Source organism: Cricetulus griseus, chromosome 4, assembly GCF_003668045.3.
Source record: "Cricetulus griseus strain 17A/GY chromosome 4, alternate assembly CriGri-PICRH-1.0, whole genome shotgun sequence".
Classification (NCBI taxonomy): Eukaryota; Metazoa; Chordata; class Mammalia; order Rodentia; family Cricetidae; genus Cricetulus; species Cricetulus griseus.
In genome coordinates, this window is record NC_048597.1 from 64,273,433 (window position 1) to 64,293,949 (window position 20,517).

The 20,517-nt window shown below is 39.7% G+C and overlaps 1 protein-coding gene across 3 annotated transcripts in view; it reads right to left on the reverse strand.

Moving 5' to 3' along the window:
• Lpp (LIM domain containing preferred translocation partner in lipoma) overlaps positions 1–20,517 on the reverse strand; it is a 606,110-nt gene that overhangs the window by 304,358 nt on the left and 281,235 nt on the right. For 2 of the 3 annotated variants that reach the window (XM_035444680.1, XM_035444681.1), the window contains one exon: positions 12,901–13,026. In XM_035444680.1, coding sequence (XP_035300571.1) covers positions 12,901–13,026 — 126 coding nt within the window. The remainder of the gene's footprint in view (positions 1–12,900; positions 13,027–20,517) is intronic. The other variant, XM_035444679.1, reaches the window with a different exon arrangement.

Consider the following 20,517-nt stretch of genomic DNA (forward strand, 5'->3'; position numbering starts at 1 on the left):
CATCAGGCACAGACATAGTACACTTACATACACACAGGCAAAACATTGATACATATGAAATAAAAATAAATATATTAAGCTAAATTTAATGGGACTAAGTATATTTTAAAAACTATGTAACCTATACCAATATTTCTGGAATATTTACACCCTTCCCAAAATAAATCAGTTGGGTACTAGCAGTTACCCTACTTGCCCTTCATACCAGACACAAACACACAATCTATGTGTCCTATGTCTTAGAGTAGCCTGTTAATATACACAGAGCAATAAAACATATAACCATTTGTATGTGATTTCTTTCATACACCATCATGTTTTCAAAGCTTTGTCTACCTTAATATAATACTAAAGTGTATGAATATATATGCATACATAGTCCACTAATTAATGAATAATGATGCTACCTATACCCAATGTAGGCAGTTTCTGTGTGGCCATATGTCTGAATTCTCTTTGGTACCATGCAAACAAGTAGAACAGTGTGATTACGTGGCAACTATGTTTAATGCTAAGAAAGCTGTCAGACTGATTCCAGACTTTTCAGAATACACCACCATTATCTAACCATTTTAATTCTTCTCCCCTGCTGTCAGCCCATGTAATGCTTTCAGATGATAACAATGATGACTGATATTTTACCAGACACATAGTGGTATCACATAGTCACACTGATTTGCATTTCCCTGATGACAAATGGTATCACATTTTGTCCTTGTCAACCACTAATATTCATGAGAAAAGCTTATTCAAATATTTTGCCCAAAATTTAATTAGGCTGTTCTCTTTAGTCAGGTGTGTGATTGCCAAGTGGCCTGTCCCATTCTGTGTATGCCTTGTTCAATTATAAGACGGTGCCATCTGACATACAGAAATGTACAATACTTATGAAGTCAGGTTTATCTGTGTTCTCTTTAGTTGTCTGTGTGCTATGTGCCATAGGTAAGAAGCCATTCATCAAGCAAAGGTGATGTGCATCACTCCTAGGTTTTCTTTTTAAGAGTTTTATATTATCGCCCTTTACATTTGTGTCAGTAATGCACTTTTCATTGAATTTTGTATGTGATAGGAAGTCTTTTAGAAATGGATAACCTAGTTAACCCAGCATGATTTGTTGAAAATTTATACTTTATACCCTTCAATATCTTAAAGCCATGTTACAATCAATTAACAATAACGATGGATTATTTCCAGACACTCAAAACTGCTGTGCTAATACTTATGCTTACCTTAGGTCAGTACCACATTACCTGGCTCTTCTCAATTTGGAATAACATTTGAAATTAGGTAGTATTCTAGTTTTCCCCAACTTTTTCTGAACCATCTTGCATTTCCAAGTTGCTTGAAAGTACAACTAAACTTCAGGATCAGCTCATCAAATCCAAAAAAAAAAAAAAAAAAAAAACCAATCTGGGATTCAGAAAGGAGTTTTGTTGAAACTATTAATCCAATTACAAGGTATATTATGTTCCACATATAAAATGCTTTATCCCTGAACAACAAAAGTTAGATATGCTTCCATGTAACTAGGACCTATTTTACTTGAGCAAATGAAGAGGGGGTTTATGCTTAATTAATAATCAAAGAATAAGAGTTAAAAGGGTGAATCATGCAATCAATAAGTAAGTCGTTGATCAATGGCCACTATCTTAAATCTCAGGTCCTCTCTGAAGGTTATTCTTCTCAAAGTCTGTGTCAGTGACTTTTATAAAATACATTCAGATATGAGTTCTACCTTACCTTCCCCCTTTTTTAACTTCATAAGCACAATGATGATAGAAAGGTAGGGGCTATGAAAAATTCATCCTTCTCTGTCCGCACCCTTCCTTCTGACTGAGCTCAAAGGAACTTGTTTTAACACTGCTGCAAACAGAATACCACAATTCTTCCATGAGATCAGATCCACAAGTAATGATGAAATTCACTGCCTCACACACAAAGCTAAAAATTAGAATTCTCTTACATGTAGTCCAGTTATGAGAGTGAGCTTGAAAATTAGGATCTTAAGAAATACTAAGTCATCTGGGATGCTTTCGGGAACAACAATAACACTAACCCTATGTCCTGGTTTTGACTATCCAGAAAGGATCAAGTTACAGAAACTGGCCATTTTGGAGGTAAAGCATGACTGTGTGTATGCTGCAGAGTTGAAAAGGCACAGATAGAGAAGCCACTGAGAAGGGCCTAGTATCCCTAACAGCAACTAACAAGTAACATCGTCACTATTTTCCCATGTGTAGTACAGATCAAAATGAAATTAGAACCTGTTCCAGGCACTATAGAAATGGCTCACAATGTGCCTATGATTAATTGAAGGATTGTAAAATATTGCATACTTCAAATAATCAAAACAGCCCATCCCTCAATATACTGTAAGCTGTATATTTTATTTGCACTAGCAGGATGTCATTTTGAACTTACTGCTTACTGGCTATATATGTAAAAATCTAGTTAGGATTTAATTATTTTTTTTTTACATGAAGCCTATAGGTTGTGCCCTTTAAAAATACTCATGAGCTTCTATATACATATAGAATAAGATAAACTTATTTCAATTAAGGCGCACAAGAGTGGCACAAGTGCCATGGGAGTTACCTATCACTTCCTGATTGAAGTGTCACTTCACAAGATGAAACCCATAGTGTCATCACTATGGGGCTAAGACACACCATGACTAGACAGATCATTGCCTCTAGGAGAGAACCTACAACTATTATTCAGAGAAGTTAACCAACTACTAATGACTTATCATTATACCTATAGATTCATGCATGTCTCACCCCTTGTCAGAGATGCTTCTGTTTGTAGTAGGTGATAGGGAACACAGTTAACTACAACTGGTGGAGGTGCAGAGAATAAGACACTATAGAATGTCCTCCATAAATAGAACATATATATTATACCCACTCCTCCAAAGGCTTAGTGATCACTGTAGGAGAGGAGGTGGAAAGGGAATAAGAACCAGAGGCAGTGGGTGACCAAAAAAAAAAAAAAAAAAAAAAGATTTTCTCTTAACACAGCAGGAAAACTGACAATATGAACTTAGAATGCATGTGACAGTCCCAACAAGAATTGTGCAAATTGAAGCCACACCAAACACCATCTGGGAGAGAGGAGCAGGACACAATGATCCACTCCTAGCTGAGGACCTATTGGTAATTATTAACTGTTAGAGAATAATAGTTTTAGCTAAGAGTGTAGCCCCTCATAAGACTACTATGTTTCAGTGGACAAGAGAATTGACACAGCACAAATTAGTTTTGAAGGAGGGAGAAAGACAAAAAGTTGGGTGGGAAGGAGAAGGAGAAATCAAAGAAGACTTGGGGAGGGTTGTGAATATGATCATACTAGGTCAGAGTATCAGAAATAAAACTGAGCTAAGAAACAAAATCAACAGTAGATGTTCCTACAACTGCAGGGTGCTGCGTAATCACAATTCCTAGGTAGTTCACATGTTTCTGGCAAAGAAAAACACACCAGGTCATTTGCCAGTTAAATTTCAATCTCCTGTGAATGAGCCCAAGATATTCATCATGTAGGTAGTTGTTTTTAAAATGTACATGCAATGGTCTCATGTACAGGGGACAGGGTCACATGTGGGTGTGCGTGCGCGCGCGCGCGCACGCACACACACACACACACACACACACACACACACAGAGATTTTATGTTTTTTATTTCATCATTCCAATACGAGATTAGGTATAACAGTGAATTATTACTATAATAATCCATAGTAAGAAAATCTTCTCAAAACATCCACTACCTTCAGACAATAAATACTACTGTTAAGGAAAACTGGGACTTTCTTATCAATCAGTGGTTGCCATTCAGTTGCCCTTGCCCCCCCCCAAAAGAAACACCATTTACCTGAGACATATTTTTATAGTGCAATTACACGTTCATCTAGAAAAGCCAAAGACAGATGTGAGACTGATGCACTAATTCCACGTCTAGCATATTTCTACAGGGGAGATGCCTAGATTTAATGGCAACTTCAATTTCTTTATTGAACAAACATGAATTTGAATGTTTCTTTTGTGTCTAGACAAGAGATAATTCTTGATCTTGCCTTGGGGTCTTCTGGAATTTAGCAAATCATTTGTTGGTAATTCCTCAAATTTAAGGGATTTAATCATTTATATTGAAGCAGCAATGCATATTCTGTGAGGTAAAATGTGTAGAGATTTTACTTTTCATTTGAATAATTTGTGATTCAATATAATAACACACAGCTTGAGTTGTCTTCTGTGGTACTAAACCTAAACATGACGATATGATTTACACAAACACTTCAGTGTCAGACCAGAATGGTAAGTTCTAAGTTCACAAATCGTTTCTTTTCCTTCACACATGAAAACCAAAAGGACAATGCATACTGAGACAATTGGACTGTATGTCCAGTTGATCTTTTATTCCAATGCAAAATCAGTTCATTAGTTCTATGGGGGAAATATGTATGCTCTAGGGACAAAATATAGATAACCAAAATTTCCTATTAAAAATAAGCATATCCACTGGAAGAAAATGTTTGTTTTTCCTGGTAAATTTCCTACAATGTGATAATAACTTTAGTAGTTAAGACTCTAATGTGGCATTTTGTGTGGAGAGCTAGCCATTTATTCACCACATCCAATAATGATATGGAAGGTTGTTGATTGAACACCTCTTATCATCAGACAATAGAAGCCATCAACATCATTATACTTCACTTTGGCTATAAACCAAACAAAGTAAAGGGTGTCCAAATGGATAAACAATGACCATAGGCAACTAGAGATGCAGCCTCTTCTATTAAAGCGTGAGCACGCTCGCGCTCACACACACACACACACACACACACACACACACACACACACACACACAATGTTAATCGTTTTCTGTGGTGATGTCTACCATTTTACATGAAAAGGCACAATTGCATTTGCTTTCAATTGCTTATCTCCTGTTTTAAAAAGGAAAGGCAGATAAAAGGACCAGGGTTTGTCTGAGCAAGGGTACTACCAACTCAGACATTTAAACAGTGGGAGAGGGAGAAAGAAATACAGAAACCAGTCCTGACAAGAGCACTCTTCAATCCTACAAATGCAATGTGTGCTTCTGCCTGGACATAGTGCTGATTCTGCCCACTAAGATGCTTTCATAAAATAGAAACACTCAAGAAAGAGGCAGCTTTTTGTGTATTTCCTGTTAAAGCAACGAGTGGATTGAGTGATTTGGTGTAATGGAACACTTGTTCTGGGCCAAACAGTCACCAAGGTCTACCAAGCAAATCACAATAAAAGGCTACCTCTCCGGTCACAGCTGAGCTGCCATAGAAGGACCACAACCTCCTAGGCTTTGGCAGAGTGGGTGCTCCGTGGAATTCTGCACAGCTATCTGCTTACTGTAGGAGGAGATGCTTACTTACATTGGATACTGTAAACTGACACTCATGTTTTTGTTGGGTACAAGGCAAGGTAGATTTGGGGGCTAAATTTTCATTTTGAATATCACATCTCATAACATTCACAAGGAAATCCAAGAGCTAAGTTTGATTTTGTTGATCACATATGACCAAACATAAGCATCATCTTTTTAAAAAGAAAGAAGAGATATAAATGTAATAGAGGTGCAATTATATGCAATCTAAAAATTAATTGCCTGTCATCAAACCCATAGCATGCAACTCTGAGTCAGCTAACCACTTGTCCGCCCCCACTTCATTGTTATTTAACTTTAGGTCTTCTGGCAGGTACAAACTAGTTCAAAATAATCCAGATCTTCTAAACATGGGCACTGCAAAGTGCATATCCATTTTTATTCTACAGAGCTATTTTTCACATTTTCTTGTATTCCAGTTAATATCTTCCACATGACGTTTTTAAGTATTTCATCTTTTACCACACACTGGAAGAGAGCTATAGCAAGCAGACTGTGTCAGTATACAGAGAAATGCAATCTCAACAAATCAGGGACTGCTCCGGTATGTTTCATAAGAAAATTCAAGAAGAGGACTATGGTTATGGCCCTAATCCCTGCTTCAAAAGAATACTATGCTCATATCACAAACCTCAAGAAGGTACCCCCCACTCAAAAAAAGTAAAATCCTTTGCCTGCAAGGACTATATGCCTCCTCACACACTATACGCATGTTGTAGTTTTCATCTCCCAGTAAACAGCATGTTTGGGTTGCACTGAATAATATGAAACATTAAATTTTTAATTACTAGTAAATCTCTCCTGCAGCTGCGCCTGCCTTTTGCAAGCTAGAACATGGGAGCACATGAGGAGAGACTATCCACGGCTCCACAAGACTCCACCTTGATGACTGTACCTAACCCCTCAAGCCACATAAATTCCTGATGAACATCCTTCACTGCAAAATATGCCCCCGAACGGATTTCTCGGTTTGCCTCAAAGGCTGCTGCTCTATGAAATGAACCCAGTGTGGGAGGGCTAAGGTTGCAGTACAAGCTGTATCCGTAACATGAAGCATGTAGGTACTCAACTGCCAAAGCGACTAAGAAGTTTCAGTAATCTTCTGTCCTGGAAAGGAGGAGGTGGTATTTTTCAGGACAAGGAGTCTTCTGAAGGAATCAGGTCCAGCTTCAAACCCTGCCTTTTAAAGCAAAGTCCAGACGTACTAACAACCTCAGTACAACAATGAAAGCAGTCCCAGCTCAGTGCTGGAGACCAGTTCATGTCAAGGGAGTTCTTCATGGGGGTGTAACCCATGGCAGTGAAGAGGCAGTATTCCTTCTTTGCAGACTTGGAGACAAAACAGCCAGTGATAGGCCCATTGTAACCTTGGCCTCTAACAGCTCTCCAACTGTGTCTTGTTAGTCGACAAAGAGAAATCTACTTGTGTTCTCTGAATGTATGCCTCATTTAAATCTTCACTTTGAAATCCATTTTCCCCCTCGTCAATCAATTCTCTCACACACTGTGAATATCCCACAGTTCATTTCCATTCTGACAGGACACATCTTCAAACACTGCAGACCCTATAATCCCACAGGCTGTGCACAGTCACATGCAAATTGCTAGTACTGAGCATCAGGTTGTTTGTATTTCTGAAGGACTTAGCTCCAGTTTGGTGATCCTAACAAATGACTGAGTTTGATCATTTGCTAGAGTGGCTCAAGGAACTCGGGGAAACATCTCTTCACATTGAGCTATGAATTATATAGGCCATGGGAACAGAAAGAGATGAAAAGGTATGTGTAAGAGACGTGCTGAGCTTGGTCTAGGGGCCCTAAATGCAAAAGCTGCTGTGCCTGCCTAAGGACAGCCATCCCCCAGGCACATGGATATCTTCACTGACTAGGAAGTTCTCTGACCTCAATCTTTGGGGATTTTTATAGCCTTCATCAAAGTCATGCTCTATTCAATCTCAGTTCTTCTCCCTACCTCCAAGGATGGAGGGTAGAGCTGAAAATTCCAGCCTTTAAATCACAACTCCATCTTTTGAGTGACCCCCATCAATGAGCTCACCAAGAGTCACCTCATAATGAGACACAGTACTTACTGCGATCAATGACAAGTGCTCCAGGGTTAGGAGGGGTGCATCAGGACCAGAGTCCAAGGGAAAGTGGTATTAAACAAAAGCTGTTCCTCTGCCCTGTCACCTTTAGCAATTTTTACTTTATGAGGGTATTATGAGAACTGTCAGGCAGCAACATGGGGTGCTTGCTCTCTCTATCCCCTTACTGTCTCACTCTCTCTCTCCTCTTCCCTCTTGCCAATCACAATCAACTCTGTAGTTTTACAATATTACACTTGTCTAAATGACAACAGTGAAATCCTTTTGGATCTTTGCAAATGCATTATGATTGGGAAAAAGGCACCAAGTACTCAGGTACATTAGAATATTAACATCATCCAACAAAAATGTATCATGTAACCTACATGTCATCTCCAGCCCTAATAAACACTATGCGGGAGGGAAAAAAAAGAGGACTGACTCAAAAAAGGAATTAAGAGACACATTTTAGCCCTGACTCTGTCAAGAGAATGAAAAATATAATCCTAAATCCACAATTGATCCTCATCTTCTAGAAGACAGACTTCATCATGAACTCCCAGTAGGAGTCTAAGCTGCAACTGTGGTGACGAAAGACGTCCAGTACATGGGACTGGATGATGGAAGGATAGCATACTATCTTATTTTTTTTTGTTTACTTTGGAGATATCCTTTGGGTACATATACTCCTTTCATAAATTGCCATGACATTAAAAGGCAAGTACCATAAAAAATAGAATTTTGGAAATAAAATGAAGATATTAATGAAAATTATGCTTGCTGGCTGCTGTCAGTACAAAGCACTGCTCTGTGATGGGTCAGAATAAATGATAATTCTTCAGCCTGTTACTAAGTAAGCCTTTTAGAGGCATGGTCTCTCCTTGTGTGGAAAAGAACTCTTTACATATACAGTATCAGGCCAAATAAGCCCTGATACTTACTCATGCAGTATCATGGCTATGTTTGTATATGAGTGTGTTTGTGTAAATTTTAGAAAAGGTGTTTTACATATATATATATATATATATATATATATTTATAGGCAACATAGTGCTTACTAGGTCATCTGAGTTTTTGATAACTGACATTCTCCTTTATACCCCACATACTTTATATTGCCATTAGAAATATTCTATGCTTCAAACAAAATATTCACTTTCATCACTGCTGTAGTTTCTGAAATTCAGTGTCCTTCCCAGCACAGAAGCAGACAAGGGTGTCCCCTTGGCTCAGAAAGGCACAATGCTAACATTCTGTTTGACTTTTTTATACAATGTCTCTGAACAGTTTCACCACACGATGAGTCACATGACACTATAAAGAGCACAGTGGAATCCTTCTTGGTATTTGTTCTAGACAACCTCTCTTTCTCTCTGCTCTGCCATCAAAGATTAGCAATTCTCTACAGCAAGGACAGAGCCATAGCATAAAAAAGTAAGTAGAATTAACACTGGGCAACATGAAGATGAGAGATATTTACTTTAAAGAAATGAGAAAAGAAAATGCTTTGGCACAATGTGTCAAGAGCAGAGCACTCTCAGAATAGTTATGTGAATGTGTTCTCTGGGACCTCTTCCTGCACAAACATTATACATTATGCATCATGTTCTGCAGATCCCAAGTCAAAGTAGCCACACAAAGGTGACACAGAGACAACTGGGAAAACACGGTAAACGCTTCAAGAGTGAAGGACCATAAATAGACCTAGTAATCTACTAGAGATGTAGTCAGATAACTCACAAGGTTCTGTAGATCAAGAATCAAAATAGCCATACAATGGTGATTCAAAGACAACTGAGAAAACACGGTGAGTACTTCAAGAGTGAGGGACCATAGACCTAGTAACCTACTGGAGGTAGTCAGGTGACTCACCCAGTTTTGAATTTGAAATTTTGCTTGTCTCAAAAAAGGAAAACATCAAAGTTAGATATGAAAGTCTATTCTTCGAGGACATCTCATTTTAGCTACAACACAACACAGTTTCCAGCAGACATCATCTGTTCTTGGCACACATTTTAATATTTACCTGTGTGATTATTGTTCTCACAGCATATAATTATGTTAGCCAATAAATACTAACGCATCTCCTTCAGTTCCACAGGAGTGAAGATAATTCAGGAGGAGCTGAAGCTCCTAATTAACTCTTGCTTTCCTAAATTAGAATAATTGAAAAGAATAGACTAGACCAACCTTTGATTTGAGAATGGAACAGACACACTGGAAGTACACTTCAACTTAATTATGAAATTATTAGGTTAGAGGTCATCCTAATTATTATTTTAACCTCATGAATGTTTGCTTTTTAATGAGAAAGTGATTCCTAAGGAACATTTTCACTTATGTGACTGATTTCATGATTTTTTACCAATAGCAAAACAATTAAAAATAAATGACAACCAAAGTCTTCATCTGGTTTTAGAACATACAGTCAATCAAAATTCTAAGGTTTGGGTCCCGTTGTATTCATATAGTAGTCAAAAATGTAAGTCATTTAGCAGCTAAGTCTTGGTGGCTCTGTCTGTAAACAAGTACACTCTCTGTGTCTCAGAGAGAAGATGGCCCAAGCGAGAAACCATGTGTATGTGCTTCACAATCAGTAAACTGCTGTCCACACTGTCAGCGACTGTGAGTTTGTTTGTACAGTAAGACAATTTAGACAATAAGACCACAGCTAAATGAACCAATCAAAATGCACTACTTTTTATGAGAGGCATGTATGGACATAGACCTAAAGAAGAGAGACTACATCAAGGAGAAATCTCCCAGCAGAGTTATTCCACACAACAGCATCTTTGTAGCATCTCTGTTACATAATGTTTTGATGGGGCATATCTCTCTCTCTCTCTCTCTCTCTCTCTCTCTGTCTCTCTCTCTGTCTCTCTCTCTGTCTCTATCTCTCTGTCTCTGTCTCTCTCTGTGTCTCTGTCTCTGTCTCTCTCTCTCTCTCTCTCTCTCTCTCTCTCTCTCTCTCTCTCTCATGTTTGCTGCATACAAATTATAAATTCCAGTGTCGTGTTTTTATGGGATTCCCATGTCTCTGCGTCTATGTGGGTTTCTAATGCTTTATCTTCTTTTTGTTTGTTCTGTCCTATTCCACTTCGTATGTTTTTGTTTTATCTTAATTTTATTACTATTCTTTATGTGTTTGTTTGCTTTCTAAGGAGGGAGGGAGAGCCAGAGACAGAGAGACAGAGACAGAAGATTCAGATGGGAGGGAAAGTGGGAAGAACCTCAGAGAAGTTAGGGGAGAATAAATTACAGTCAAGATTATGAGAAATAAAATTTTCAATATTAAAAAAAAAACAGGGGAAAATTAGAAATCTTCAGGAGTGAAAAATAAAGACTAAATAAAACCGCTCTGAAAACAAGTGCATAGCAGCATTTTTGTAGAAGGTAGCTGAATCTAGTGGCAAGAAAGAGATTTGCTACCCTGAGAAACTAGGCATGTGGCATTTCTTTGATAGGCTGGAATTATAAAATTGGTTAAGGTCCAGATGCATCATATCCAGGTGGCAGTTCAGTCTGTCCCCCTGCATATTCAGAGTTGGTCTTGTTTCCAGCTTTCCCCTGCTTGAGACTCTTCCTAGGACTTTCGACTCTCTATAACTGGCAAGCTAAAATCTCAGTTTAGCATCAAAACACATCCATGACGTCAAAGTCAAGGCAAGCCATTGTTGGAGAGGTTTCCCATAGCTTCCTATGCTTGCAGGTCCCACCAAGGCCTGGGTCTCCAGTGACACCACTCCACCCAGGCTAGCTGAATTGGGGAAGTCAATGGGAAGATTGTTCAGATTCTGCCACCTTCTTAAAAAATCTATCATTGTCTTCCTGTGTCCTTGCCACAGCAGCTGCAGTTTTTCTTACACAGTACCAGAAACTACTAGACAACAACTACCAAGCCTTTGACTCCACTCCCAACAATGCACTTTCTTTTTCAGTTCCCTACTGAAGCCATCATGCCTGCTCTCCCCCCAAAGCTCAGTCAACGAGTAAGAAATGAGGAACATGTGCACTGCCAGGCCTGGTGGACCCAACAAAGATACACAAGAGTTCATCCTTTATCTTTTGTGCCTTTTGTCTCCAATATAAGCGCCAGTCTCATTACATGCATAGGGAAGATGATGGAGATGTGTCTAAAAAGGACACATCAATCTTAGATGAAGACAAGCAGTGAATGATTGACAACACAGAAGCTGGACTGCTCCATAATTTGTTAAAGGAACCCTGAAAATACAATGGCTCCTGTTCCCCAATAAGAGTGGGACACACGTACAGAGTGATGTACGTCCTGTCAATTAGAAAAATAAAAGCACGTTAGGGCCAAACCACACAGTGACAAAAGGACCTACCTAACTTCAGCATCTAGGAATCCCGTTAACACAGAGCCCTGCAAAGGATTTGACACTTTCAATCCTCAGCCAGGTGGAGGATGCTCTCCAGTAACAGAATACCAGCTCTAAAAATGCAGATAATGAATGCAAATGCAGAAAAATATCCATGCTCTAAAGAAAGCAAAAATAGGAAAGGAAACTACCAGTGCGCCATTAGCACTAAAAACACAACAGTGATTTCACTTAATTCCTGTGACTCTGGGGAAGAAATTGACATAGCCAGACTTGTGTACCAGTAGTCACAAACTTCCAAAAGGCTAGGTGTGGTAGTAAATGCTTTTAGTCCAGTACTTGAGAGGCAGCTCTATGAATTCAAAGCCAGCCTTGCTTGTATAGGAAGTTCCCAGTCAGTTAAGACCTACTCACAAAGAGATGGAGGAGGGGGGAGGAGGAGGATAGAAACATAAAGAAGTCAATTTTTCTCTTTAGTGTGGGAGTCACACTGTTAGTAGTCCAAGTCCTTTGTAGCATTTGTCATTACTATTAACAGCAACAACAAAAATAGATGCTTCCTCAACACGTAACATAAGGAATTATCCTAGAAAAGACAGCCTAGAACCTTATACAGACATGCATGCCAAGTCATACTTGTGGAGACTATAACAATGTGTAAGTGGATATCCTCAAAGACAGTTTACACAGCAATGAAATGAGCTATGCTGTCCCTTAACATCCCTGTGAAGTCCCACTGTGTCGTTTGTTAAGGAAGATGTGGACAATATAAGTTTGGGGAAGTAACTGCTGGTTATCTAGCATGAGTTAAGAGTTAATAAGAACTAACTGTTCTTAGCATGGTTGTCACACCTATAATGGATGCACTTAGGAGATGGCACAGAAAGGTTGTGACTTATGGTGGACAGTGAGGTCTTAGCAGATTGGGGATGGGGTGCATCTTGGGCCACTGGTTTAAGGAGTTGGAGAAAAGAATGAGAGGCTCTAAGACACACTTCAATTTCCTGATAGAGTGGGGACCTTGGCTGGAGCAATGCTGTGGATGGCACCCACCTGTGGGGGCCGAGGCTTGTAGGGAGAGCTGCACTCCAGATCAGCCAGGATACTGGTCAAGGAATCAATTTCGGCATCCAGACTGGACCGCCTTTCCTCCAGGGTCTTGCCTCCAGGATTTCCCTGCTAAAAACATACAAATTAACATTCAATAAACATCCATGGATAACATTAGGAGTTCAGATCTCTCATGCTATAATTTGCTCTTTTGTACTGTTTCCTGTATACTTTTTTTCCCCAAAAGTTGTTTTTGTTTTTTATCACATAATAAAGTGGACAGGAAGAAAATTGACACTTTTTGACAGATAAGAAAACAGGGAAAAGAAAAACTTAAAATGTTCTCTAAAGTCATATATGTAGACACTCTGTTTTAAGTAGTAGAAATCAGGGCCCAGATGCCTGCACTGAAGGACCAGAACCACTGAGGCCCTCCACGCAGAAATTGTTGATGATAATTTACCAGAGAAGCAATGGATAAGGAGGGGAAACTGTGTCCCCTAAAAAAAAAAATCAACACTTGGCACCACATATTATCTGGTTGGTGGAAGTAGGCACATTCATGGGAGGGGAGCCCAAGCAAGGCTCATAAAACATGAAGTAGAAAGAGGTCACTTAGGACTGTGGCCACAGAGCTGTACATGAAGCAGGTCACTTAGGACTGTGGGCACAAAGCTGCACAGGAGGCAGGCATAGTGAGCATTTAAAGTATATGTGAGGGAACTGGGGAGGAATGGGATTTATCCATATTACCTACCCTCAGAAACATTTCTCCCCTGCCACCTCCCCCCGCTTTTTTTGAGTACATTTCCCACCATGCAACTTTCCCTGAGTTTTGGAAGTCATTTAAATGTGGTAAGGCAACTTGTCTGTATGCAAAGACAGTCAGCACAAGCTAAGCTCCTACAGACCTGGGTTTCCAGCAGGCAAACTGGGAAGGTAGCTAGCTACACGTGTGTTGAAACTTGGAAATTAGCTCCATAGATCCTACCCTAGACGATCATCTTACCCCACTGTGTATGAGCCCTCTTTAAATATGGGCACCTGTAGGCAAGTTGTTAAAGTAGTCTTCTCATGGCTTTGCCACTGGGGATATACTGCTGAGACTACTCTGGCATGTTATCCCCTCAATCTGCTCTGTTTACTTTTCCAGTCATATCGATTACCATCCAAACATCCTTTACATCCATTTGTACACTGCCCTTCTCATGCCTACAGTAATGCAAGCTTGATGAAAGTAAAGATATAACTTGTTTTGGTCCCACTATTTCCCTACAGTCTTGCTTAGGGCATGGGCTGTGTAAGTATTTAAGTAGGCATTTAAAAACATTATAGATGAATAATGACACTGTCAGTATTCCAAGGATTTTCATTCATTTCCATCCTTGTATCAATGCCTTTCAGGTAAGGAGCATGGGGTATACCAGAAAGTAGGAAGTACTCTACTATAGGATCTAAAATTGAAATCAAATGGTTCAGAGTAGGTGTGACTGTGAGTACATTTATTCAAATGAGTAGCAGGCTGGGGAGCACCAGCTTCAAAGGTTGGATTTATGAAACCGAAAGATTACCGTCAGAACCCTGCCCCAGCCCACATTGGAAAACGAGTGGTAAAATAGGTAGGTTGTGTTTTTGCTGGAATCTGAGTTTCAGTCTTATTGAACCTTTTAATTTTACATTATTTTATTTATTATTAGTGTGAGAGGTAGGGTGTGTGTGTGTGTGTGTGTGTGTGTGTGTGTGTGTGTACACTCACTCTCATGTGGGCACTGGGCTTTAGTATGCATTGAAGATTAGAAGATAACTTTGTAGAGTTGGTTCCCTCCTTACACACACACACACACACACACACACACACACACACACACACATATGCGCGCATGCTGTGGAGACAAAACCCAGGTCGTCGGACTTGCCCATCAAAAGCATTTAACCACTGACTCATCTCACTGGACCATGACTAAACTACAAAGGTTGATGAGTGTTTATCAGAGAAATAATGCTGATGTCTCTATCGCAGGGTCTTATCTTTACCCGCAGTTCAACAGTATTAACATGTGAAAAAAGGAAAGACAAAGATTTCATTTTGAAATGTCAGAGAACATGTGGCATAGCCAGAGCTGGCACTAGGTGAACAGGGAGGGCACAACATGCCACAGGACAGTGACAGAGAACCCAATGAATTTGGTTTTCCTGTGTGTGGACCTCAGATTATCATAAGCAGAAATGTGATGGACGTATCCATACATACACATAGCTAGCACAGTAAATTGGCAAGAACACTGGATGGAAGTCTGGTTAAACGCTTCTCTGAGCCATAGTTTCTTCATCTGGAAAGTAAAGAGACCATCACCTGCCCGGCCTCAGCCAGAGAGCTGTTAAAGACTCCGATAAGAAAGTTGATGGGAACATACTTTGTAAATTGTAAAGTGCTATAATTATGATGATTTTCATAAATGGCATTAATTATAACAACCAGTAACTGTAAATTAATAGGTATAATATAGCTATTGTTAATTCTTCTTCTTCTGGAGGTAAGCATCACTCATTAAGTGTTCCCTTGGGGTACCAGCAAAGACAGGATATAATCAGGTCCAACTTCTATACGTTACTGTAGCACAAAATACCCAACTGCTTATAGCCTGAGTCACAGGATTCTAACCACAGAGACTCAAGTCACAGGATTAACCTGAGCGAAACAGTGCAACAAGTAATTATGGAGTGCAACCAGTCCAAGCTTGTAGACCTCCACCAGCAACAGTCTCTTACGCTCTTCTCTATGCTGGGACTGATCCCCACTTCCCTTTCTCAGATTAGGTTGCAACCACTGACTAAGGAGCCCCAGCCTCATTCTAGTGGCTTTTACAGGAACAACCCAAGTTGCCCTACCTGACCTCATTTTGATCCTCATTGGGAACAAGGAAAGGACACTTTCTCCCTCCCAGATGTCTCTTTTTTATCTTGGCTCCATTTCTGGAATTCTGTCTAAGTTCTCACAAAACCCCTTTCTTGATACTCTCAACCACTCTTCAGTATGCTAGGATTTATACACTCTTTTGCTCTTCACAAAGCAGTCCTAAGAGTACCTAAAAGAATCCAACAATCTTACAAAGATATCTTAATAGCACATTCTCACTGTGGTTCTGCCAGTCATCTAATAGTTAAATAACTTCCCAGAGGCTAAAGACCAACTAGGATGAGTCTCCTGATGCTCTGACTGATGTTTGTTCTAGATATCGCAGACACTCAAATAAAGTGGCTATTGTAATAAGTTCCCACACTCTCCAGGCATAACTAGAAAGATCCCATTGTCCAAATCTGCTTTCCCTGAGAAACAATGCCGGTGACACAAGGCTTGTATGTACGTTACTTGGAAGTCACTCCTAAGGACTAGTGCTGAGGGAACAGGAAGAGTGACAACCATTCAGAAGGGTCAGACTGAGCTCATCAGCAATGTGGGCAATTCATCTATCCTCTAAGGAACTCATGGACTTGTTCTGAAAAATGACCCTTACGTCTCCTTTATGTGACACTAGGAAAGGATCTCCCACCCAAACAACTTAGGAATAGAAAACAATTTCACCCAGGAAACTAGTAATGCAAGCAAAACATAATTATATGCCATTGTATATGCCATTGTTACTGTCTTTTCAAATTTATTTTTGCTCAGTGATCCAACATGAATGCAAATATTGTTTTTCCTATTACAATTATTAAAATTCATTATTCTCCAACTTCTAGGATCAGTGGGAGAAAAAGATATAATCAACAAAACTTAAAATGTTTATCTAATTTAGTTATCAATTGTATAATATACATCACATATTATGATGTATATTATTTGACATGATTAATATATGCTTTATTTCTTTTTAACTAAAGTATTTTCCCCAAAGATCACTGGACACAAAAGTGAACACAAGTAAAGATTCTAGACTCAGATCACAAGTATTTGATACATGGATCTAATATTTGCTTGCTTTGTAAATTTAAAATATTGAACTTAGATTCTCAATCACACCATAAAGATAAGAATTCATACTTGTTATAATTTGATCGCAGTAGCAACAGAACAAATGATGCTTTAGCTTGCAACAACTCAACTTCACATGTAATATTTAAGCATATTCTGATACAAAAAAATTTCAATAAGCTGGGTATGATAAGTGACATTCATATATTTTCCAGTGTTTGGATACCTACAAGATTCATGTTGGGTGGTTCTCAAACATTTTTGCTTTCAGTTCTTTCAATGATCCCACCAGCAAAATAGGAAAACAAGAAAAACTATTTTGTACTAGTCAAGTATTCCACGCTATGTAACCAGAGCTATGAAAGAGCAGACAAGTGAGCAGAGAGAAGCTCCTGTAACTCTCATGGCTCCTATTCTAGAAGCTAAGAGCAGCCTTCTGTCAACTTGACACAAGCCAGAGTCATCTAAGAGGAGGAAGCCTCAACTCAGAAAAGGCTTCCAAAAGATCTGCCTGTAGACCAGGGCTATGGGGCATTGTGTTGATTAATGATTGACCCCCTAGGCTGTTGGAAAGGGAGCTAGATGAGGAAGCCAGTATATAGTGCTCCTCTGGGGTTTCTCCTTCAGTTCTTGCCTCCAGGGTCCTGCTCATCTTTGAGTTCCTGATCTGACTTCTCTTGGTGATGGACTGTCAACTGGAAGCATAACATGAAATAAACCCCTTTCCTCCCAAGTCACTTTTAGTCATGGTGTTTTATCACAGCAAAAGAAACCCTAACTAGGACAACCACTAATCAGGGTGTGCAGAGAAGGCATATCATGAGAGTGATTGGCAACAATTAGCATAGAAAAGGGCAGGCAGGCTAATGAAATGTTAGACCTAGAAGGCAAAGGGCACTCAAATAGCTCTTCCTACAACCTCCTTCATCCATGCTAAAATTCTCAGAGAGATGATTTGGCCCTTCTATGATAAGAGCTCATTAGCAGTGCTGAAAGGATAGAAGGTGGCCCACTTCCCCCCACATACTCTGTAACATCTCCAATGCCAAAACACATAGATTGCATCAAAGGCTCATTTCAGAAGCTTATAAAATAAACAGGGAAGCTAATTTTACTCCCTCTTCCAAATGAGAAAACCTAGACACTAGAAGGACCCAAGAAGACAACATTCACAGATTTCCATTCTCAATGATGGGATACAAGCAGTAATATAAAGGTAAGAAGAGTCCATCATCTTCATCCCCCTCCACAGCACAACATAAACAATACAGAAACCCTACCATTAGTGTCCATATGCCTTAGACTCAAGACTGTGGGCACCTGCCAATATTTTACTCATTCAATAAGGAAGCAAAAACTTAACCATGAGACATGTAGACATGTTAACCTCAGCTCCCTAATTCCAATAGCCCCACTCAAGAGAGAAGGAGGCAGTACAGTGGCTCTGCCCTAAGAATATCATAAATGTGCTAAGGCCAGAAAATAAGCAACTACTTTGACATGTTACACCCAAATATGCCACTTCCTACCAATCCAGTCAACCTCAGAGACAGGGAGCAAAGTATCACACTGGGCAATGTTTCTGGCTCTGCCCTCACTTCCATACAGCTGGGCAAATCACAGTTCTTTTCTAAGCCTCTGACCAGCGATATGAACTGAGACTTGCTCTTTCTGCTCTCTTATAAAAAGGAAGTGCTCTTCTCTTCTGTCTATTCACAGAACTGCAAGGCAATACAGGGCTATAAGGTTTTGTTTTTTTGTTTTTTTTGTTTTTGTGTGTGTGTGTTTTACTTAGTTTGTAGTGTGTTTGTTGTTTCCACTTATAACCCCTTTTCTAACCACATTGTTCTGCTTCCATTCAGCTTAAGCATTGCTTTGATACATGGAACTGCAAAAGTTATAGATATAGTTTGAAACAGTCATTTCAAGTAGAATCAGTGTTAACATTTTTCTAGAGGATGTCCGTCATTTAAGAGTCACCTCCTCTAAAGGAAATGTAAGCAACAAGGTGAGACTGGCTGGATTCCAGCAAGCAGTTAGAAGACGAAAGGGCAAGACACACATTACATCTTATCACAAAGGCCTCAAGTGGAAGTCATGTTTATTAGGAATTATTGAAAATCAGAGAAATCGTATTTGCCATCAATAAAGGGCAGATTAGCTTCCAAAGAAGCACCCCAAGACTAGATGCTATTTTCTCCTTGTCAAATTTCTTTTTCCCTTCTGAGAAATTTCCTTTGAGCATGCAGCAGTCATTACCCAGTAATCTGGGTCATTGTACCCAGCCTACACAGACACTCTTGCACTGTCATTGTCAACAGAGGGAGTTACACTTAGTTTAAAAGCTTCACAAACATCTAAGGATCCCAGCAACCCGAGAAACCTGTAGATTTTATTATCCATGTTTAACAAAATTGGATACCAACGATCAAAAGGAGCCCACTTCAGGCCATCCAGGCAGGGAATACAAGAACTGGAGCTGGAGCTACAAGTGTCTCTCTGCAAAGTCCTTACATGTAGTTTTACATCAAAATGGAATGTCAAAACGCAAAGATCCTGTCCACAGTCAAGCTAAGATTAAATGAACTTATTAAATCACCAAGAACGAGATCATAGATATAAACACATAAAAAGACAGGCTCTAGGGTGCTGGGAGACAGTTGGTAAAGTGTTTTCCCCTATTTTAGTAAGGGTTACTACTGTTGTGATGAAATACCAGGAGCAAAGATATGTGGGGAGGAATAGCTTTATCTGGCTTATACTTCTACAGCATTGTTCATCATCAAGGGAAGTCAGGACAGAAACTCACACAGGGAAAGAACCTGGAGGCAGGAGCTGATACTCAGGCTATGGAAGAGTGCTGCTTACTGGCTTGCTGCCCATGGCTTATTCAGCCTGTTTCTTATGGAACCCAGGACTACTATCTCAGGGATGAACTGGGTTGTCCCCCATCAATAACTAATTAAGAAAATGCCTTACAGCCAGGTCTCATGGAGTCATTGCCTCAATTAAGGTTCCCTCCTCTCACATAATTCTAGTTTGTGTCAAGTGGACAATAGATAATCCAGCACACCCCAGAAGCATGGGGAGGTGAGTTCAGATTCCCAGCACTAACAAAAAAAGGTGGGAAGGCTGATTAAGCACTAGTAGTTCCAGGGCTGAAAGTGGGGTTGGGGGTAGATATAGACAGATCAGTGAGCTAACTGGCCAGTCGGCCTACTTCAATCAATCACCTCTGGCCTCTATACACATGCACACATATTTTCATATGTACCTGAACATGTGCAGACACACACACACTCACGCACGCACACACGCACAGGCACATGCACAGGTACACATGCAAAACTTACTTTAAAATTCCAAAAAGAAACTAAAGCTCTGATACCATTCTCATTGAACATCTACTTCCCTATGTAGGACCGTGTCATTCACTTTTCTATAAATGTTATTAAATATTCAGAATGTACTGGCACCATGGACAAGAGAGTAGATGGCAATGGAGGAATTGAGCACCAAGGAATGAGAGGGGATGGACAAGAGACACAGAGAAGGAAGGAGAAAGAAGTGAGGATCAGTCCTGCCAGTATGGATTTATCTACAAAACTCACAGGAAAGCAGAGTACATGTGGGTAATTGTATGGGGC